The 24,522-nt window shown below is 37.0% G+C and overlaps 1 protein-coding gene across 2 annotated transcripts in view; it reads right to left on the bottom strand.

The window, feature by feature from the left end:
- Positions 1–24,522, bottom strand: part of LOC145684790 (serine protease 44-like) — a 111,832-nt gene that overhangs the window by 33,451 nt on the left and 53,859 nt on the right. For both annotated transcript variants that reach the window (XM_081757160.1, XM_081757161.1), the window contains 2 exons: positions 15,084–15,120; positions 10,029–10,191 (listed from right to left, as the gene is read on the bottom strand). In XM_081757160.1, the coding sequence (XP_081613286.1) occupies positions 10,029–10,191; positions 15,084–15,120 (200 nt within the window). The remainder of the gene's footprint in view (positions 1–10,028; positions 10,192–15,083; positions 15,121–24,522) is intronic.

The raw sequence follows: 24,522 nt of genomic DNA, 5'->3' as shown, positions 1-24,522 counted from the left end.
CAACCCACCATGATCTCCTGTGACCCCTGACCAACTACGACACACCACCCACCATGATTCACTTTGACTCCTGTGACCCACTCCGACCCACCACCCACAATGATCCACTCTGACCCACCACAAACCGAAACCATCGACATTAACTCTCACCCATGATCCAAGCCATCCTCTACGCTGAATAAGGAGTTTTCTCTTGTAAAAAACAAGGGTGTGAAATCACTAATCGGAGATTGAATTTGTACGTTTAATCTCTCAATCGCCGTTCTTTTACATCTTACAATACCGGTGCATCTGATTTTTACGTTTCTTCCTTTCTTCGTTTACGCCTACTTGACCTTGGTTTGAGACTTCCAAATTTCATAATATTTTACACTGGAAAGTATCTTTAATTCAACAAGGAAATAATTATGTGTAATAATTAAATCGAAATTCATCGTAATATGAACCATGTCAAATAATCTTACCATTTTATATGGTAAAGAAAGAAAAAAATAGTATAACATTTGACTGTCTCTTGAAAGCCAACTAGTAAGTCCTATTGCTACTATTACAATTACAAATATCAATATTCGAAAGTGCCTAAAGTTTTTTACACTTAGATATACTCAGGTAAGTAAATAAAAACAAGTGATAAAGGAACAAAAATGAAGGCCGTGAAAGTAAATTATAGACAAATTAAGGAGTGTTCAGAAGATGCTGTCTACAATGCACTGAGTAGAGTGAATTGGTGGGTCGTAGTGGGTCAATGTGGGTCAGTGGGTCAGAGTGGATCATGGTCGGTCACGGTGGGTTGTGGGTCGCCGTGGGTCACATCCTGTTGAACCACTAGACCCACTCGCAAATCTTGGTCCACTTGATCCAATTATAAATCTTGACCTACTGAACCATTTCATCTCTAACATGAGATACTGCATACACCAATCGGCAAATTTCATTGAGTATATAAATTCTCATTCGTAGCTTTCGAGAAAATCGAGAAAAACGAATTGTTTTATAAAACTAAAAATTGGTGACGTACGATAAATACGCCACCTATTAAGGTGAAACTCATGGCAAAGTATACTCTCACCAAGTTTTCCATCTGACATTAGCAAGACTAGAATACATAATGGTTAATGAGAAATACTTCAAAATTATGATTAATCATTAAACATTAATTTTTGCATCACTATAATAATGTTTAAAGTTAAGATATATATCAATCAATACATCTCTTCGAGCTGAACAAAGTGATGGTAAATTTTGATGTCATTTCCCAGATAATTGAGGAAAAGTAACTTTATGGCAATGAACAGTACTACGTTCGTTAATTTATCTTAGATTCGGAGGAAAACATTGAATAAATACAGGGGATAAATCTCCCTTGAGATATGCTTCCAAGGAACAACCAATAAAAACACAACAATAATAAAAGACTGTAAACTAATAATAAATAAACGTGTGTGAGGGATGACTAAGATAATGCGACTTTATAATAATGCTCACGTTCTGGAAATATCTTCGTTCTTTAATTGATCTTCCAGAAAAATAAAGACAGCCGGAAATACCAAGTCGTAGTGGTTGTAGTACCTATGTAAGTCGGCTAAAATAAGTCGCACAGTAGATATTACTGACTGCTAGAAAACAGTTTAAAAAGGAAACTGCCTGGACAGTAGTTTTTTCTTTTAGATCATTTACATATAATATGAAATCAGCCCGGTTGTGTGGGTAGAGAAATTTCATATTTTAAACTTTTGTAGATTTGTTGACACTTTATATATTTTGTTTTGATAATTATATGTGTTCTCTAACTTTAGTGCAATCTTGACAATAAAGACAGTTGCCTTAGAAAAAAATTAAAGTACGCAACATTATAAAATGTTACAACTTAATTACTATATACATGATTGTTACATATTAAAAATTAAAAATTAAAAAGAAATAAGAATTTGTTGAGAAAAAGGCGGTAATGTTGTTGATTTCTTTTAATGACCGGTATAGGCTCCACTTTGGAAACATGACATGCTTCTGAAGTTCGGTTGAATTACATTACCAAACCAGGAGCGTAGCTAGGAAATGTTCAATAAGGTTGAACTTCCCTGAGTACATCTTCAGCCCTTTTAAAAGCATCAATTATTTGTTGGTGTACATGTATGAAAGTAAAGTAAGATTAACTCAAGCTAGTCCCTACCAAAATTATGTGGACTATATATTATATTAGTATTCTGGATTTACTGTACCTGTACTGTATTAGTTTTTTCTACCAACACTGACGGACATTTTATCAACAGGTATTGCGACCGGCAGAAGTAATTCATTGATAGGTAGAGTTATTATGTGCCACACATTGTATGTGCTTTCATTGCAGGAATTAGGCTACATTCTTTAGTAACGTGATCAAGACTTCGACTATAATTAATCAAATACAACAATCATAATCGTACAGAACAGTAATACAAAACTAACAATACAGTAATTGTATAGTAGAAATTAATGCTACAGATCGCAAACAATATTTTTGCAAAAGTTATTGTCCATGAGAAGATTGCCTCTAATTACTTTGAAACGGCAATAGATTGGTTATTCAAGATGACAATAAGAACATATACCCCTCTAAGTACGAAGAATGTAGATTGAGAAATGTTTGACGTTTAGTAATCATTTTACCATAGTTTTGACTCGAAAAAGCTATGTGCTGGTAACAAATGTTCTAGTTTGTACACTGTTGATTGATCATTGTTTTTAGTTCAATGGGTATTTTTGGTTATTTTCTTACGAAGAAGTATTTTTTATAATTTCGTTTAGATACGATAGTTTCACTGAACTCCAAAACGTATGTGAAATAACATTAAGTATCAGTTTCTATATGCTGTAATACGCTAATCAAAGATAATAAACACAAGTGAACGACGAAATATAATTTGTGGAATTGAGGTCAATAAGAATACTCAGAATTTATGTTGATCACGTACAGTGTAAAATTAGCATACGCTCCCTAGGAGTGAACTAGTTATCTTTCCTGTATTTGCCGTCTTTATTGTGCGGTTATAAACTTTTAAAGTTTACCATGCTGATTACCTGTCCCATCTTTGCTTTTCTGCTCATTGAATTGTACAAAGAATTATTTTTCTCTTTTCTTTGAAATCAACTGAAAATTACACAGTTGAACAAACGCGTTAGATATACAGGATGGTGCAAATTTCCGTTTACAACGCTCGGGAACAGACTCTATACATGAAAACAAACAAAAACAGTTATGTCACTTTTGTTAAGTTCGGCGTCATTTTCGAGTTACAAGCTGTTGCAAATGGCGGCAAAGTAACGTGTGACACCTCACTGCGGACCAACGCAGGGCGCCACAGGAAACAGTTTAGAGTAATGCATAAATGACACAATGGTGTCAGAACCAGGACCGTAGGGACGAGGCACAAGGAATTTCTCAAAAGTGGGTATTCATGCGGACAGACTGACATGCGGAAAATAGATGCAGAAAACTAGAAACAGTGAGCCATGCACATACACCGGGAGTGATCAGTGGCGCTACGGCAGGGGCTAAGGGACACTTGCCCTCAACATGAAAGCTGTTTTCCCAAAAGAAAGTGTACTGAGTACACTGATAATCCGAAGAAGCTGTTACCTAAATATAACGCAGTCTACCGATTCGTAGACAACCACTGTCAATGCCAGTGAACGCTCGTGAGTTTTGCCGAAATCATTTGTAAGCGAGAGAAGTGTGAATGTCGATTCGTACCGACACAAGGTAACTCGCGCGAGAAGGAATGAACATATAGGTGGATGAAAGGAAAACAAAGTCGTACCCGAAGAAAACAATGTTCTATACACATGTGAATAGTGCAGAGTGTGCAGAGAACTCAGCTAAGTCAGGCGATATCTTCATATAATTGAGTAAAACGTTCGAGAAACGCACACACTGACAGGGAAACATTGAAAGGAAGGAAAGCGTATGACGCAGTGCAGCGCACTACAGCTTCATCTATGTTCGTGACAAAAGTGTACAGCAGCAAGAATTCCAAACTATGGACAATCGAGGCTGATCATTAAGCCTGCTACCAAGCATGGAAGAACCATAAATAGGATTGGAATATCAGATATAGGGAGCAAGGAACAACAGTGTCATGGTGGAGTATATTCCTCATGAGGAGACCTCCATAGTTCAATCCAGAAATACGTACGCAAATACTACTACTCCGTCTTGAGCACTTACGCACTTAACAGACGTTCTTGAAACTGTCCGCCATTGACGTCCATACAGACGTCGGCGAAGTAAGGAGTTCCTGGTACGATCAAACGCATCTTGCGAGTCCCCGATTGCCCCTGCAGCAACAATTACATGAGCAAGATCCTCCTCAGTTGGCACCGGGTGTCACACAACATTCGTTTAATTTCTTCCACAGAAAGTAATCCAGAGGCGTGAGGTCGGAGGACCGACACGGCCACAGTACAGATACATCAATGATGTCCAAATACTTCGGTAACGAAGGCCTTTTCTCCTTGATCAAAATGTGCGGATATGTCGTCATGTTGAAACCATATGTTACGTCGAGTTTCCACTAGTACTTTAACCAAGAGTTCCAGCAGCACGACACGTAGAAACACATGATATATTGGACCACACAGAGCTTGGGAAACACGTAAGGTTCTAGCAAATAGTTGCTTACTATGCCGCACCACATGTTCACGCCAAACTTATGTTGATGTTTTGAAAAACGACGGCGTGCGAACTTTTTACATCCCAGACGCGGCTATTGTACTAATTGAACACGGCTTCTTTGGTGAACATTGCCTCGTCAGTCCAAAAACTAATGTTGGGAACTGCAAGTTAACATTTGCTTGTTCTACATACCATTGTTAAAATGCCACACGCAAGGGAAGTCCGTAGACAATATATCATCCAGCTTCTGCAATTTGAATTGGTGCATTTATTCCTCCTGTAGAAGGCGATGTTCATTTGAAGGGTGCGTGTGTAGTTGGAGAGCAATGGCATGTGTGCTGGTGTTAGGACAGTCTGTTATTGAATCAAATTACACAGTACGGGCAGTTGAGGATCTTCCACGTTCCCCATTATTGGGTAGTAAAGATAATATTTCATGTAGGCGAGCATAAAGTCTTTAAAAATATGTGATGGTAACAGCCTATTTAGAAACCGTGCGTGATACAGACGACGTGCTTCACGGCTATTTTGATGATGGGCATCGCTATATACGAGATGCATGTCAAGAAGATCCTGAATGAAGTAGTCCGACATTGTTTTGTTTCACACTTTATAATAACAACAGGGTACTTCACTTCCTCTTGCAGGTTCACTATTCTATTACTACACCCGTGTGTCACACACGGAAATCCATACAGTTGCTTCAACATGAACAGCTAACTGCACACTTCAATACAGCACTTGGACTCCTTGGCGCAATTCAACCATAGACTTCATAGCATTATTCCAAGTTGGAATACGACACACTGGGAGGAAAAGCAAGAGTGGGCTACGCTGTCTAGCATCAATAGGCTCTCATACGTGTGAGCGTGTAGCCCCCTCACTCCAATTCCATTTTAATTTTCCCAGTTTTTCGTGGCTGAATTGGAATAAGGCTCCATGTACTGTACGTCGACGCAAACTGTGTTTTAGTTTTATCTTTTTCTATGAGTTGGCAGTCCTGTGAGTGGTGACTTGTGCTTCCTGTTCACCGAACAAAAGGGATGTGATGTCGTGACGTTGAAAAGAAATAGTTCGATTGACTCTAAATCAATCGAAGCGCATTTTTATTATTTTCAACATTTTAATCATTGTATTATAATGAAAAATATGTCTAAAGCCGTTCAATATATATATTCCTTGTTAAGAATGCTTCTTATGGATATTTTTAAAATATTTTCTGGCGTGGCCAGCGCAAACTTACTGACGCTCGGGCTGAAGCGCGCGCGGGGTGATAATGGCGGTATAAACTGTTCTACATATGTGGCGTCCGTCATAAATATCCAAGATTTTCTTTGCCATCATTGAATAGATTGTGAATTTAATCATGGGAAGACCAAGTAAAATGTACGTAAGAGTTTAAGCGTAAAAGTTTCATAAAATCTATGTGCGTGTGTTAAAACAGCGCCTGATATGCAAAATAAAGGAAATCCACCATGTATGAGTAAGGAATCCATACAGGTAAAAAGGTTGATAGTATTCACAGTCGAAAAACAATAACTACAACGGAGCCTAAATCGTGACCATTCGGCGATCAACGAGAATCAAGGAGAAATATCATTGTTAAGAATAACTACATGACCCCCCCCCCAAATCCATCAACTTGTTGTGAAGTGTGACGCGAATAAATAGCGTGTGTTTAATGTTAGTGCATCGTATAATGTAAATTATAGCCGGCATCTACAGTGCTTCATTTTCTTTAAACAAAGAAAGTAATTAATCATATATAATTATTTTCCGTGTAAATCCCAAATTAATACGAATATGGGCTCGCAGAGTGGTAGTACATGTTGAATAAATTTCTTAATAAAATGTCGTAATGTTGTAAACGTAAGTATTATACATAACCTGTGTTCATTGAATAAAATCTACATATTGTATATATGTTGTGTGCAATTACCTTTACAGTATTATCTGCACCATCCCTACTGAAATGATGGATATTATGTCTGATTATTTGTGTTTATTATGGTAATGCCAGCAGGCGTGGCAAGGACGGTGGGCACCCGCAGTCGCAACCTCAAACGAAAGTCACATTGGTTCGAGATCCAACTTGGAGGTTTGCGCACTCTTCATTGTAGTATTGTCATTTGTGTTGCGAATGTCCTTTTCCCACCAACTACTAAAATCCACCACAGGGAAGGTGTACCGAACAGGAGTTGTATCCAGTGGGGTTATAAGAATTGCTTATCCCATAATGAGAACAGGTAAGATCCAAATGAAAATTGAATACTTGATGTTATGAAAAGTCTTCCAAATAAGGACAGTCAAGGATCGAACCAATGTACTGTCATAAAAACAACTTGCCCGAACAGGAATACGAACCCTTCCGGTCATATACTTCGGACCTTACGTCAAACGCCCACGCGGATACCAGTTGAGCTGACGCACGGACACCAACACGAAGCTTTGTCGAAATACCGTTTGGCAGTTCGGATCATAAACTGTTCCAAAGAACATGCAAGAGTTCAGTACAGTAATTTGCAAAAGTTTTACACCAATTGCTACGAAGCACTAAGTACGAACCATAATGTTCATAACGGGATGTAAGGGAGCCGTTCGCCTCGGTAGTAGGGTGTTTCATGTCATGTTTCGAAACACGAAGAGTGTGGATGTATTTATTATATTCTTGTTGCTTTTCTGTAGCTCTTTGGTAGTGCATGGGGTTGCATTCGAGAGGTCTGAAATTCCTGATCTGAGCATCCTGACTGGGAAACTACAAGATTTTTGTTAGTCATGCCAAGTTAATGCCGGAATGGTATATACGTATACTAAAATGACTTTGGCAGCTACCTTTCCCCATCCCTTTGCACGGCATGGGCTATAGATGCCAGTTAATCTTAAATTAAAATTATGGACCTATGGCTACATCTTGCCAGTGGAATTCTATTTTGAGGCAATTTCGACAATATTCACAAGAATTCTCAAACATTGACAGCGGCAGTCGGAGGAACGTAATGGCAGACTGCGTTATGGTTGGATAACACCTTGCTCGCAGTGTCAATCTACTCCAGTACACTAGTTTTTATTCTTTCGGAGAACGAGTTGGAGGCAGGAGCCCCTTGGTCCCCGCGGTAGTGCCACTGATCACTCCCTGTAGTTCCGGTTATACATGCGTGGTTTACCGTTTATCGTTTTCTGCATCCATTTTCCGCATGCAATCTGTCTACATCAGTAACACCCTTTGAGAAACTCCTTGTGCCGCGTCCTTACCGCACTCCTTCTAACACCATTATGCCATTCAGGCATTATTTTCTCTAAACTGTTTGGAACAGCCTTCTATTGCACCTTTCTTTTGTCTGCATTGAGATTTCAGACGTAGTTTTGAGGTCATTTGCGACAGCTTCTAGTTCGGTAATGACGCTAAATTTAACAAAATGTCACATATTTTTTCTTTTTGTTTTGATTTGTAGATTCTTCTCCCAAGAGTTGAAAACGGAATTTTGCACCATCCTGTATAGCACACATTCATTTTAGACATTTAAATAGATTTTCAGAAGAAATCATTGTAATTAAAATTTCTGCTCATTTCAAAGGAAACAAAAAATAATTCTACAAATAAATCAGTAGTGCTAGAAATAAAGATGGTGTAAGTATTTGACATAGTTAATGTCAATAACGATATATAATTCAGTTACCATTTAAACTTCAATTTAAATATTATCTAGATGACACGGTCACTAAGTAGTAGAGCGTTCACCTCTGGTGCGTAGAGTCCCTGATTCGATACCAGCTTTCACCAGGTGGGCTTTTTGTTGGACAAACACCAGGTTCGTGGGTTTTCTTGGGATTCTCCCGTTTCATCCCGCGTTTTTCATTCATTTCTCATAATCTCTGTCTCCTTAGCTCAGTCGGCATATTCATGGGATGTAAAGATTTCATTTCATTTTTGATGTTATCGAATGAAATACTTAATAACACCCTGGCTTACAATATTTAATAGTTTGATCAGGTTATTTACATATAAGTAAAAAAAAAAAAAAACAATTCTTAGTATAGTACTGGTACGGTTATTAAATACAAATAATTTAACTTAAGGTGAGAAATGAATGAAATGGTGGAATGAAGAAAGTATGAGGAAACGAGAAAACCACGAACCCTAAGAAAATCCACGCACACTGTGTTTGTTAACCACAAGGCTCACTTGGCGAGAGCTGAAATCGAACCAAGGACTAGGCATCGCAAGTGGATGCTCTACCACACACCCAAAACGGCCTCTCTTTGCAGATTGGACAAATTTATAGTTGATTATAAAGTGAAGTTTATAAATGCAAATATAGATGGCACATTAAAATATATTATTTTATTAATCATTCCATTAAAGATTTTCTTCAGAAAGACTTTTTTATCTCAATCTTGCTCAGTATGCACTCCTTTGGTGCACTGTATCCAGGGTTAGGTTCTTGGCGCGAGAGTCCTTAAAAATTTGATCGCATTTCGGTACTTTCAGTTTCACTTATTGTAGCCGACATTTTCTATAGCTTCGCTGAAAAGGACGCTAAATCCAATCCAACAATTTAGAAAATGTTAACTATAATTAATGTCGTGTGAAAGAGAAAAGGTAATTTGGATCGTTTAAGATTGATGATTTAAGTAATTACGCGAATAAATCAACTTCGTATCATTTTTAATACATAAGGAAACTCATGCTACTCTGATACATCAAACATTGGTTTCCCCTCACTGCTTCTGCCTTTGTTATGTAAAGATTGTTGAAAACTAACATTAATTCATTCTATTGTTAGATAAGCATTAAAAAAACAAAGAAAGTCAACAACTGATGCCTAATACAAAAATTTGTTGGAATGTCGGATTTATGTAACTGCAATTTTTAACTTGAATTGATTGAAACATTTACTAAACGGATGAACATTGCTCCTTCATCATCTATATATATAAAAGAGAACGTACAAATCCTTTGTTAGCTCATCACGCTAATACGGCTGAACCAATTTCTTTCATTTTTGGGGGGTTATTAAGATTTGGACCCTAGATGGTTTTTATCATATCACTTTAATTTTCAATTACCAGTGTCTTGAGATAATTGACCATTCAAGTGTCCATAACGTACAAATCCTTTGTTAGCTCATCATAGCTAAATCTAACCGTATTTATATGCAACCCACATGACCGTGTCACTCGGCGGGTTAACATAAATGACAGGCGATATAATGTTAACATTTACTGCAATCTTCTATGGTTTTTATCATATCACTTGAAAGCGAAAAAGTAAAAATTATCTAAGTCACAAAGTTTATTGCGTTCCGGGGTGACCCCAGCGAAGCGGGGTGAACGCTGCTAGTTTATTATAAAATAAGAGAAAATAGTAGGATCTCACCTGTCAACACAATGTGCTGCAGTTAGAACGTATCTGTCATTAATAAGAGAGCCTCCACACTCAATTTGGTTGTTAAATCGAATAGCCGCAAGCCACGGGTGTTTGTGGGATTGTGTTTCTGCTTTTCCAACCACATTTTGTAGCTTAGCTCTTGTTCCACACGCTGAAACATCAAACAGATGCGACAAAATTACATTGAATCACTTCTCTCCTTTTTTTGGAATATCTTCTGAACACTAAAAATATTAACCTAAAACAATATGTAAAAATAACCGAGGTAACAGAATTTTTAAAGAAAGTAAATTTGTTAGAACGGAAAAAATTTCTGATTGTTATTGGTTAATAAATAAATATTTTCAGATATTGTTTTACGCAATTTGTAACACTTATTGTCCGAACTAAATTTTCCTCATTACTCTATATTATAAATATATTAGTCAGTGGCGTATTTACGATTTTCTTTCGGGGAGGGCTTTGCTAACTTTCGGGGGGGGGGGCTTTGCCTGAAAATGTGAAAATTCAGCAAGATATTTCATATACTGTTCTATAGTAAGTAAGATTTCGGGGCGGCTTAAGCCCGGAAGCCCGCCCCCTAAATACGCCACTGATACTAGAGTTTGGCTAGGTGGGAGATCGGCCCTCAGTCCCCTGCGTTTACTCTGCCTACGGTCGCGCGTTTCTACGTATCAGCCTTTATACCAAGAGTATATTTCGTACATTTGTTCTTAACATTTTCTGAATTTGATCAGATCGAGGCTTCGCCCCCAGACACTCGCGTTTACTCGGCTTAGGCCTCGCCCCATTTAAACCCACACTTCTACCAAAGGACACCGTACAAACAGAATTGCATTTCCTCTTTTGCGATTTGGGAGAATTTTGGATATGTTGTAGCTGAAGACCTCCCGGGAAACAGTCTATAATGGGTCAACTCCTTATGATCAACCCTGTGCTCTCCAGAGGTCACCAAAGGTCACAGGACGGGTGTTGGTGTGAAGTGGTTCAAACTTGGCATACAAATGTAGTTGTGTTTTATACAAGGCTACGGCAAATAAGAATAGTTCACATAACGGTGTGACATTTGGTGACCTATGTAGGTTACACGGTTGGTTATTGGGAGTTGGCTCCATATAAACAACTGACCGGGGTGCCTCAGCTACAGCATATCCAAAAATGAAACAAATCGGACAGAGGAGGGAATGCAATGCTTTTTGTACGGTGTCCTTTAAGTTTCTTTTCGTATTTCAACTATCTAAAAGATAAGATTTTTTATCCCAAGAAAACGCCTATATAAATAACATGGGAATTTCTTCATCCCCCGTTGTAGACCTCTTAAAGTCTAGAAATATTAACTTTTGGCAATTTTCCTTTTGGTAGTCTTGGAAGGCTGCTACCATGCATTTTTTTTTCATGCGGAAATTTCTAATCCTGCCGGAAGTGCCTAAACATTTTTGGGTGTAGAAGACGTCCCATAAAAATAACATGGGAAGGATTTTTCAGTTCCCCATAAAACCACTCTACATTTGGACATTTTTTGGTGATTTACTTAGTGAGAAACGCTAAGGGAAACGTACAAGGATATCGAATTTCAAGTTTTTATTCCAATTCCAAGTACTTGAAATATGAGATTATATGACCGAGAAAGATCCATTTAAATAACACATGATTTCTTCATATCTCCTTTAGACTCCCTAAAAATTTTAATAATGTTAACTTTTGGCAATTTTATTGTCGATTAGACCCAGAAAGCTACAAATATGTCAAATATAATCATTGTAGCGCTACACGAAGGGTCCAATAATTTTGAAGTATAAAATATGCTCCATACAAATAACATGGGGAGGGTTTTTCAGTTTCCCATAGACTCATTCTAAAGTTGGAAATTTTTATTTCTAGTAATTTACTTAGGTAATGCCAGCAAAAGCGTACACGCATACAGAATTTCATTTTTTATTTCAATTCCAACTACCTAAACCATAACCTATAAGTCAAAAAAAAAAAGAAAGAAAGAAAAAAGAAAAGAAAATAAAATAAAAAGAAAGAAAAAAGAAATAACATGAGGAATTTCTTCATCGCCACTTTAGACCATCGAAAACTTCAATATTCAAGATTTAAAATGTTTTGCGGGTTAGTCTCGGAAAGCTACAATCATGCCAAATTTCAGCTCTCCACGTCAACCGGAAGATGCTTTATTTTATGTTCGTTCATGTAGTTTTATACAGGTAACCAGGGAAGGTCTAACTCTTTTTCACCCACCACTTTCGAACATCGATATGTCATCTAAGACATACCTGGGAGATTAAAAATAGTCCGCATCATCATCGACAAACTTCTGTCAATGTTCAACAAGTCCATGGATTTCATCGCGGTAGAACTTGGTGGTCGATAAAGCGAAGAAGGTATCGAATGAATTTTACACATGTAATAGGAATTTGAACTGGCGTCCTCTATGGTGATTATCCAAGGAATGGAGTAGTGATAATCGGACAGTGAAATGTCAGGAAAGTATGGGGATGCAATAGCGTTTTCCCTCCGAGACCTAGAGTGGTGTCATGGGTCATCCTAGCCACGTCGGGCTTAGCGTTGTCCTGTTACAGGAGGCTCCGTTTGGAATTCAGAAGTGCTAGTCCCAGGGTTTTGAGTTTTCCTTGAACAGGGTCACCAGCTGGTGGCGGTTTCCGATGCATGATACCACTAAAAGTCCACAAAACACACAGGAGGACCTTCGTCTGGTGCAGTGCTAATTTTGGCTGTTTTCGAACTAATTCATTGAATGCTAATCAATGGTGACGGCGCGGTGGACTTTCGTGCGGGACCCGCTTCCCATCTCATTTGAACACCCTGTCCAGAAATGGCTCCTGCCTCACACTGGACAACAAAGAAACACATGTCTGCTCGCATTGCCTTCTGCGCCGGTATCAAATCATTTGAGACCCATGGACCCAACTTGTAGTACTTCCCAAGTTGATAGAGGTACTGCCGAATGGTTTCTTCACTCACAGTGAATTTTGGTCACAGTTCTTCGCTGTCTGACCACTGTTTGCCCCAGTTGCTGTCTGAAGATCTTCATTTTGCCCATGTGTTAGTCTTCCGGCACGTAGTGCGTCTTTGAGTGTTTTTATCAACGTTCTTTAACTTGCTAAACCACCGATGCACTGTACGCGTAGTCACGACATTTTCACCAAGTGCCTGGCAATGTTCCACCCTACTGCTGCGTCGTTTGACCCCAGTTTGAATTCGTACAATATACACGCCCTTATGACACTCTGTGGAGGTCCCATATTTACTCTGTCCTTACGCTAGTTCACGGCGTAACTGAACTGTCACCACCACGTGGAATGTTGGATATACCCACACCAACAACTGAACTTCGCCTTATCTCCATTCGCATTCAACTCATGGTGTGATAGCCAGAGACAGAGACATAAATGTACACAGTTTCATGTTTCTTTGGTTTCAATTTTGCTATTAAAACTCTAAAATTTTATTGCACTAGGTAAAGCAATATTCATTAATTAAGAGTATTGAAATTATTGCTAAATTAATTGTAATGAAATCTTTGCGTTTTACGTCCCACTCTTATGCTGGCTAGGCTAAAGGAGACGGTAATAATGAGGAATGAATGAAATGGTGGAATGAAGAAAGTGAGAGGAAACGGGAAAACCCCGAGGAAACCTACGCACATGGTGTTTGTCCACCATAAAGTCCACACAGTACGAGCTGGGATCGAACCAGGGACCCCAAGCACCGAAAGCGAACGCTCTACCACTCAGCCACCGCGCCCCCGAATTAATTTAATTGGAGATTTATGTAAAGTTAATTACTAGTCATCCGCGGAAATTGAAATCGCTGATAAGCAAATTCTAAGGATAATTCACAAGACGTCCTAAAAAGGATGCCCATCTATACGAAAATGCATTTAAACCATTTTTATTTACAGTAGGTAGTTAGTCATTACTGTTTCAATAGGTAGCAAACTTCGTGACCCACGACACGGACGAAAGAGAGGCAATCAGTCCAATGACCCGGACAGACTTCTGACCTGAGGTGACCCTGTACGACCCCAGACGAAACGTCATACACATGCGGAATATATGTGCGTCTGCTAATGCAATTCTAACAAAGATATGATTCTCTTCTCTTCGATTGCCTTTTAACTAGATATAATTTTCTTTTTCGTTAAAAGTTTTCGTTTCTATATGTAAAACATTACACTGAAAGATAACTACAATGCATTTACAATAAGACTACAAACTACCAGATTCAGAGAAGAGATAAGGTACGTGTTTCTCTTGTGTCGGATCATCAAAATTGAGACTTGAGAAATATCACACAGAGACTCAAACAAATGAATGTTCGAAGTCAAGCAGTGAACATCATTAACCAACCATAAAATTCTGGAATATTGCTTCAGAGGTGCTACTTCGACTGCTTATGGGTTGTTGTGTCTGTTAGGATTATTGGGTCTTCTTCTGGGTCTCTGCGTCAATCTGGGTCACCGAGCCCAGGAAGCGAGACCCAGACTTGGATAAGCTGAACGAAGATCGTAATAAAAGTGACTCATGACCCATTCCATCACTATTACACAAATAATTATAAATTAATAAACATTAGGGTCTTGCCCTTACAAATTTGTTTACTTTTTTATAGAGAAATTGTCGTTTTGTGTATGTTAAATCACCTTTCTAATGTTTAATTGTAAGGTTAATTATATAATTTACTCAATTCTTGTAAATTTTCGTTTAATAGGTACCGTAATTTGCCATCCAGATAACAAACAAGAAAAAAGGAAAGGAACTCAGCAAATAATCAAAAGTTTACTGTATATCCTAAGAACCGAGCTATTTGAGATGGACAGGAGCGCTAAACAGATTAAACTTACAGGCAGAAACCAACCATCATTATTTATGCTCAAGATTAAATATTGAAAGCAAGTTCGACATTTCAAAATTAACTTATTTCATTGTATATTGTGTGTCAGTTGTATTCAATATGCAAACTTCGTAAATGTAAATTAAGTTTCAAAAATCTCTGAAAGAGAATCTAGAATAGTCTTACCACACTTCTTTGAATATCTGTTTCGTTCACGCAACGCCTGAAATTACAAAATAGCAATTAATTATTATTGTGCATAGACAGTGGTGGCCATATAGTATATCATTTTATTCAAAAATATACGTTAACTGTGAAACTAATATATTGGAAATCAATGTTATAACTTCATTTACTAAGTAATAAAATATATTTAATATATGTAGAGAAGAAGTTGATAGGAAAGCGAAATGCACTTTTGGAGACTTTTTGAATGTATTTTCTTTTCACTAACGCTCTCTTCGAGCCAAATAATGTACGTTTCATAATTTATGAACACAAAATATACAATTTAATATGTTATATACATGGTGTTAATATACTATACCGACAAAATGTAAGAGGTTATTTCTCATATCGATTTTTTTTCTAAAATATCTTATATTTATCTCATAAGGAGAAACTTGCATAGTTTCAGAGCTATAGCTGCCCAAACCGTGGAAATAATACATTTCAACATGTGATATTTTGAATTCAAGAAAGCGTGAAGCGTCCGTCCGTATCAATGTAAAGGAGGTAACACATCACCATCCAAAACCCCAACGTATGATCATATTTAAATATGGGTCAACAGTAGGGGAAAACCAATTCTTGCCAGCAGTTCAGATGGAATTTTTTGGTCGGGAAGTCAGAAGTATTATGGACCGCTAATTCCACGGTTCCTTATGCTCGGAATAACGTGTGCATTGATTCTTTCAAACATTTTGACAGCCTTAGCATCGAAATTATGCCCCACCGAAATTGTGCACTTTTCCCCATGGGCCATCCTGATTTTTTAAATAATTTTATGTGATAAAACATCTCTTACAGTTTGTCGGTATAGTTGATTGATACCTTGAATCTGAAGTAACGGTGCAAAATTTGCTCCACGGTTGCTAGCAAATGAATAAAAGGAAACACGCGTAAAACTTTCGGATGCCTTTCGAAGCGGGTAAACAAATATTTTAACCTCTTGACAAACGCTATAAGAAATTACAAGGCTTGGATCTATTACTATGACATTGAACAAACGCACAGTCATCCCAACGTGAGAGAATCTTCGCAGAGACCCAAACACTAGTCAAAGTCTCTCAAGCGTTAAAGTGATGCTTATTTCTTCCTCTGATGTTGTGATATTTAATATGAATACATCCCAGGTGGTCAACCCACCCATAAAGAGTATTATTTAGAAGTGATGAGACGTTTAAAGAAGCCTTTGAGAAAAAGGAGACCGAAAGCTTTGGAAATGGAACATGGATGTTACACCATGACAATCATCCTAGCTATTCGGCGCTCAGACGATGAATAATACCCAACTAACCCATTTCCCTGGGGTAAATGTGGATCTGAGAATGTGGGGGGACGGTAGGTAGAGACATAACAACACGCCGTTCCCTTTGCCTATCTTTGCCCATTGTAATTTTTAGGAACTGGGGGAACGCCGTACATATTTTTGGGAGGTCCCCCGCGTTCAAACCCACTTTTATTCATATGCCTAATTTGATATCTGAAGAGTTGTTTTTGTTACTCAAGTTGAAATCTACTTTTAAACATGACAATATGCTATCCATAGAAGATATAATAACTGTGTGAGATTATTGACTGCTCCATAATCTTGTGGGAATACAGCTTTGTGGGAGTGCAAGATATGCATTGTTAGTTACATATTACACCCATATTAAAAAGTAGGAATACAATGCCCCGGTACATCAACTATTTATCGATTTTAGAAAGGCGTGCGACTCGGTAAGGAGAAAAATATTATACAACGTTCTTACAAAACTTGGAATACCGAGAAAGCTAATTAGATTAATTAAGATATATTAAATTAATCCCAAAATAAAGTCCGGGTAATAAAATTTTTGTCCACGAGATTTCACGACGAAAATGGCCTGAAACAAGGAGATGCGTTGTCGCCATTATAATTTAACTTTGTTCTGGAATACGTTATAAGGAAAATCAAAGATAACAACCAGGGCCTAGAGTTGAACGGCATTCACCAGGTTATGGCATGTGCTGATGATATAGATTTACTAGGGTATGATGGGAGAACAATAGAAAGAAATGCAGAGATCTTATTAAACACTTACAGGGACATGGGTTTAGAAGTAAATGTAAACAGAACTAAATACATGGAAGTGCGTCGGGACCGTAATACAGCAAATTATAAATGCATTAAAATATTAAATAATACTTTTAATAAAGTTCATAGTTTCAAATATCAAGGATCACTATTAACAGAGGAAAATCATATTCACGAAGAAATTAAATGTCGACTAAAAGCAGGGAATTCGTATTATTATACGGTTCAAAATCTCTTGTCGTCGCGTATTGTGTCGAGGAATGTGAAGCTTAAAATATACAAAACGATAATCATGCCTGTTGTTCTGTATGGTTGCGAAGCATGGTCACTTACTCTGGGGGAAGAACATAGACTGAAAGTATTTGAGAACAAGATGCTCAGACGAATATTCGAAGCCAAGAGGAACGGGAATGGGGAATGGCGGAAACTTCTTAACGAGGAACTACATAATTTATATGGTTTACCCAACATTGTTAGGGTCGTCAAGTCTAGGAGGCTTAGGTGGGCGGGTCATGTAGCTAGTATGGAAGAAAGTAGAAACGCTTTGAAAGTCTTGACTGGAAGACAATCGGAAAATGACCATTAGGGAGACCTAGATGTAGATGGGAGGACAATATTAAGATGGATCTCGCAGTGATTGGAATACAAAGTAGAAACTGGATCCAGTTAGCTAAGGATAGAAGTCAGTGGGAAGCTTTTGTGAACGCGGCATTGAACCTCCTGGTTCCATAGGCCATAGAGTTAGTTAGTTAGTTATTACACCCTATTGCTTGGTAGAATATATTAGGTGCTTCACTACTTCCTTATAGTTCTGAGACTGTTCGTTTCTCAAAACACTCATCACCACTTTTGGAGACGAATCCCATGCAATCCTCTCCTTATCTTCTAACATTGTTTCAAATTGAGGATAATTGAGTAGTTAACGAATTTGAGGGCCCATAAGTATCTCCTATCTAATTTTCGTTGCAGCAATTTGTGAAAATTCACGTACAGTATATTTGAAGTATAGTTTTGATGCGTCTATGAATAGCTGCTATTCATCGAGATTATCATCTATGAGTAGTGTTAAATTTACTCATAAGACCAATTATATTATTACAACATATCATTTCACTTTCCACTGTAAAAACTGTTCTAGAGGATTCTGACGTGTTCAAAACACGGACACCTTTAGATCTTTAGAATAAGCTCCCCACTGCTTGGGTCTGGATACCACTAGTTCTGCATCACTTTTTGACAACCCCAGATAATTTAATTTAGGTTGGGTATCATATGGAGAATAGATAATGATATGTTGGTTTTGTTACAAGTATCTAAATTGTGTTCAGTGTTTACAGCGAGTAAGTGCTTTGGGAATGTAGATCAAACGAAAGGACAACAGTCTCCTGCATGAGTTGACAGTTAAAACAAGAATAAACAGGATTGAATATCACTGACATAGCAAGCAGCAAGAACAAGGAGGACTTACGGACTTTTTTTTTGTCAAGTGTGCATTTTGACTTTCTCGCCTTCTGCTGATAGCTGCATTCTTCACCAATGCTGCTGTGGGTGTGACAAGGCAGTGTTACAACTGGAGAAAAGAAACGAGCTTGAGAGCCTTAATTGAACTACCAATCATCCTACTTTATTTTACTTCACAACAACAAATTTCAGTTGAATTTATGAACAAAACACCTCCTAAACTGTGACATCATTAATTAATACTTTGACCCCCTTCCGCTCAAAAACACGAAACGCGGTTTGTTGGTTGTTATGATATACTAAAGGTAAGATATACTATATATATATATATATATATATATATATATATATATATATGGTATACTATATTCCCAAAATTTTAGATTTTTTCATCCAGTCCATTGAAGATATTGGACAGTGAAATATGCTAAATTGGCGATTTTCAGGCTTTGGGAGCAACTACAGGTCTGTAAATTTTTGTGTATTAACTTAAGACCCCGGACTATTGCACACACTAATTCAGATCTCTACGTCAGTTGTTTCCTCTTCCCAAACATGTCTTCAATGTCCAAAAATATTGCTGCTGTAGACTTTGATTTCACCCTCTTCAAATGGTTTTAGGTAAAAATGTTAGGAGATCGACGTTTTAGCTCTGCACGAGTTGGAGACGTTCAGCAATTTTCAATTTGGTAGGACAAATACATGCCGAGATATTCAAAACAACGTAAACGTCTGAAATAGAAAAAAACGCAAAATGGCGGCAGCGGCTGTGCCCCCATCGGGTGTTGTAAAAAAGTAATTAATTATGGTTTTGAAATACCCTGATATAGAATAAACATTCATGAAAGTAATAGATTTTTGGAGATGGTCGAGCGGCACATGCTTGATCATTTAGAATGGATTGACTCATCAACGAGAATGCTTAAACCGAAGTGGACGTTTGGTTCCAATATGAAGGAAAAGTGCCCATTTATGAAAGCAATGAAGTTGAACTATGAAGTTGATTGCAAAGCAGCGGGAGTCCTATGCCCCCAGTGTTTTGAGTAACAAAAATAATTTAAGATATTATTTACACATTTTTGAAAGTTTATAATAAACTTATGATATATCTGTTCATAATCTGGATTCTGGTTTCCCCTCCACCAGTTTTTACCTTTTAGATCCGCGTCTGCTGCAAAATTTGAAATGATATTTTTTCCATTGCAAATGGTGGGAATTCCTACATTCTTCAACACCAAAATCAAGCAAACATAAGATGGCTTTGAGTGCTTCTACATCTACAAGCACAGGGGAAATGAGTGACTTTTCTCCAGCAAGACATCAGGTAAGTTAACAGAAATTGTGCACTATAAGCTTTTTGAGGGGTTAGGAACGCAGAATTTTGCTTTGGTCTAAGGTTCAGAAATATGTAAATCCAATCCTTACGATCACACACGACACAGGCAAAGAAACGTTATTTTGGCAATTACAGCCATGTGAATAAATATTGTTAAACGCGCGAAGAATATTGAAGGTAGATTGTATCACTGATTTAAATAAAATAAGATTATTTGCGTATTGTTTTCCCGTAAAGCATAAGACGTCATCTTAAGTTTTTAAGGCGATTCTTTTCTAGTTGCATTGTAAATATCTTCGCTCTGTACAATTAATTGCAGGGAACGAAGAGAGAAAAGTAGCTACAGCTGAGAGAACTTTCGCTTATCATACTGTTCACAACCAGAGATATAGTTCATTGGTTTGTGTTGGAATGTTTGGGAGGGGGCATCGAAGGTGTCCCGTATTCTCATGAAAAAGAATTGGGTGAATTAACTGTAGCTTACATTAAGTTTGGTTAGCATCCAAATACTTGTCATCGTGTAAAATATATTATGCGTAATATAGGAAGAGCGTAAAACGACGAGCTCCTGCGAGGTATTATAATTTTGCTAGTTTGTTCTATCTGAGGATGATCGACTGAACATTTAATTTGATCTTCCTTCAAGATTAAATATCTGGTGTAACATGAGAAGACAAAGTATGCAATAGAACATCATGATAGATTATAAATTTGAGTGTAAATGTTTCATGTTTTGCATGAAATAATGAATTAACTAAAATGAGGTTCCAACGTAATTACTTAAACAATTCTGGAATCTGTATTGTTTATAATTGTTTCGGATGTAGATACTTAGGCAGCTCTGAAATGTGACTTTGAGGGCTATGCCGTCATTAGTTTTTGTTCCAGCTGCTAACAATAGAGGCAATAAAAAAACACTTAGAGTAAAAATGACTGGTGACGCAAGACGAGACCCAATAACTAATCTCATATATCATGGAAAGATTACAATCTGTTTACGAACTCTGTACCATTAATTTTCCTTTGCGTATGCTAGTGTGAAGACAATGCATTATTTCCAATCGGTGTAAACAAATTGAGTGGTCAATACTTTCTTAGACCATCAAGTAATCCCGATAGTAATAGAGTTCGTATTGTTTGAAAACACAATATTGAGAATTGAGTTTCTTTTCCTTTAACCCTGTAATACATTATATATAGTACGTATATGTACTGAAAGTAGACAACTGAATATTAAGTCATTACCAAGCTCTTCCTGGAATGACACATTACATCATTTTCTTATGAGCAACCATACTGTATTTGCTGTCTAGCTCTGCTACAACATTGGTATGCTGTGAGTACTCGGGGAGGACGTAATATATCTAGCTTCTTATAGAATTGGAACTTTATATCAAATAGGCGAAGATGAAAGAAGATTGACAGACTCCTACTTATATTCATAGTTGTACTCGTATGCTTGTGAATGCTCATTCTTCATTCTTTCCGTTATGCTTATAATACGGAAGTAACGTGGCTATTCATTCTGCAAAAACAATCAGTGTTTCTCATTATACTGATAGTATTTATTTAATATAAAAACAGCGAGTGTCTCGTTCTTTCAGTATTTCTTGAGCGTAAATATGGGTATATAGTATGATATGGTAGCGCAAAAATATAGTATGGCCTAGTGGCTAGTTAGATCTTTTTCTCTTTAGTAACTGTTGTATAATGTTTTCAATTGTTAATATATCAAAAATTAATTTACACATAAGTAGAAGAAAAATAGTAACATTAAAATATACATTTTAATGTATGCTGCCATTTATCCATTTATAAATTTACAACATACTAAACTATTTGCAATGCTTATGTAGTTTTTAATTGCTCTTGTACAATATAAATTAATTGTTTAAATTTCAATTTTTCCTTAATGCACCCAACATTCATTGCATTGTGATTTTATTTAATGCGTGGTTATCTTAGTGTTTACAGGTAATTTTGGAATATTTGAAGGTAATTGACTGGCCAGTTTCTACGGTATAACTTAAAAATTGCTTCAGTGTTTGGCACCATATGATGTGTTTGAATTTAATTGTATCTGTGAAACATTAGACTATTCCTAACTATTTTATTTCAAATATTTCTTACAAAGACATATAAGTATCTAATGATGTCATGGATCCTGTATACCTGTCATTTTTTTAATGGGAGTTCATAAATAGTATAAAGTAAAAGTAATTTTCCTATATTTATTTATTTATTTCGACTTGCTTGACATGTCGATGTTAAGGCTATAAGAAGCCTTATCTACAACCTAAACATGATACAAAATTCAAAATTCAGAGAATATAGTTTCCAATAGCAAAAAAAGTTAGAAAATAAAAAAATACAAGAAACAGACGCTCCCTTACACACACATACACACACACACAAACAAACAAACACACACACATAACACTCACAAATATTACAGTGCTACATTAGAATACATAGTGTTACGATATATGTAATAAATATCAAATTTTATTTCTTTATGTCGAAGTTCTCAATTGGCTCTTCTGTCCCTGGGTCCATTCAACACTGCTTCGATAACAAGAAATTTAAACTGCTCTTTTGAAAGATTCTAGAGAGTTTGACTCACGTATCGAGGTTTGCAAAGCATTTCAATCACGACACGTTAAAATTATGTATGACATCGAGGAATAAGTAGAGCTATGAACAGGAATTGTAAGCTGGCTATTAAAACGTGATCTTGTGTCTCTGTCATGGAAATCGCTTTAAAAATTAAAATATTTTAGAAGGTTCTGTAGAAGTAAGTGTTTTATAAAGCAGTACCAACCAGTGCAGTTTACGCCGTTGCTGCATCTTCAGCCATTGCAGCTTTTCAAAGAATGGTTTTACATGATCGGAGAATTTTAAGTTAAAACTAAAACGTATACAAGCATTTTGCACTCGCTCCAAACGGTTTTATAAATGTATATCAGTGTCAGTTAAGGCGGTGTCACAGTACTCCAGATGTGATAGCACTAGAATTCGAACAACAGTTTTTGTCAACTGTGTTGGTAAAAGGTTTTTAATTTGCTGACAGAATGAAGAATTCGAAAAGTCTTCTTACATGATGCGTCAATTTGATCAGACCAAGTCAAATATTTGTTAAGTATAACGCCAAGATTTTTCACAGAACATATATACAATTGAAGAAGATATATACAATTGAACACCGTCCGCGTACATGTGATACTTACAGTATTTTAGAGATTACAGTAAGTTATTAACATAAAGACAGAAAAGAAGAGTCCCTAAAAAGCTACCTTGAATAACCTCACAAGGGATGTTGCGCTAACCAGAAACTAAGTTGGCAACTACCATATACTGTTATTGGTCGCATAAATAATTTTGGGTCCATTTAGCAGCTGAAGTAGAGAAGCTAAATTCTTGTACAAGTTTCTGCAGCAAAATGTCGTGGTTTACTGATTGGAATGCTTTGCTATAATCCAGTAAGGTAAGTATGGTTATCTCTCTCTTGTCCAAAGCAGAACGTTTATCATGAGTAATACTGGTAAGGACTGTAGAAATGTTGCAACGTTTACGAAATCCAGATTGAAAAGTGTCTAAAAGGTTATAAGTTCGAAGGTGCTCACGTATTTGGTCAGTTACAATATATTCAAGAGCTTTAGATAGGGCAGGTAATGTTGAATTAGGTCTTAAGTCTTCTGCACACCGGACATGCTAGTCTTAGGGAGAGGCAGAACTCGTGCTGTCTTCCACAAGGCTGGGAATATGCCGGTAGTAAGGGAAAGATTAAATAAATTGGTAATTGGTGAAAGGACGAAAGGTAATATTTTCTTGATCAACGTTATCTCATCTGCACCTACAGCAGTGTGTTTTATCCTCTTATTAGCTTTCATTACATCCTGTGAGGTAAGAAAAGTGAAAGACAAAAATGTTTCTTCAATATTAGGGATTTGTCCAGTAATATCAGATCTTGCATTTATCTGTGAACTAGAAGTATCAATTCTACAAAAATAATTATTAAGATAATCGGCAGAGGAAGAAGCAAATACATCAGGCTGGCCTCTTTCACTGCTACGAACGCCTAGTAGCTTCAAATTTCCCCCAAGATGGGACGGGTCCTTATTCTCGATAAGAGTGTAGGAAAATTTTAATTTCGAATTACGCACGGCTTGATTACATCTATTTATAAGGATCCTATATTCCTCAGATTTGTCATTTGAGTTGGATATTTAATTTACATGCTTTCTTAAATTTACTATACGCTCTGTCGTGACAAGCCATTAAACGTCGAATTTCACTTGCATTCCAGGGCGAAGGAGAACGAGAAGCACGTTTTTCTCTTAAGAGAGCGTAAATGTTAAAGAGATGTAAAATTAACTCATTTAAATAAGATAGTTGGTAATCCACGGAAGCGAAATAATTTATTATATGTCAAGGTAATAACGCAGCATTACGCAAGAGTGCTTCATTGTTAAAGTTGGCTAAATCTCTGTTTAAAACAATTTTAGATTTGAATTTGGGAATTATATACCTCTATAATCGGAAACACA

The sequence above is a fragment of the Thermobia domestica genome, chromosome 5 (assembly GCF_964235325.1).
Source record: "Thermobia domestica chromosome 5, izTheDome1.hap1.1, whole genome shotgun sequence".
Taxonomy (NCBI): domain Eukaryota; kingdom Metazoa; phylum Arthropoda; class Insecta; order Zygentoma; family Lepismatidae; genus Thermobia; species Thermobia domestica.
This window is presented reverse-complemented; position numbering and strand designations above follow the sequence as displayed.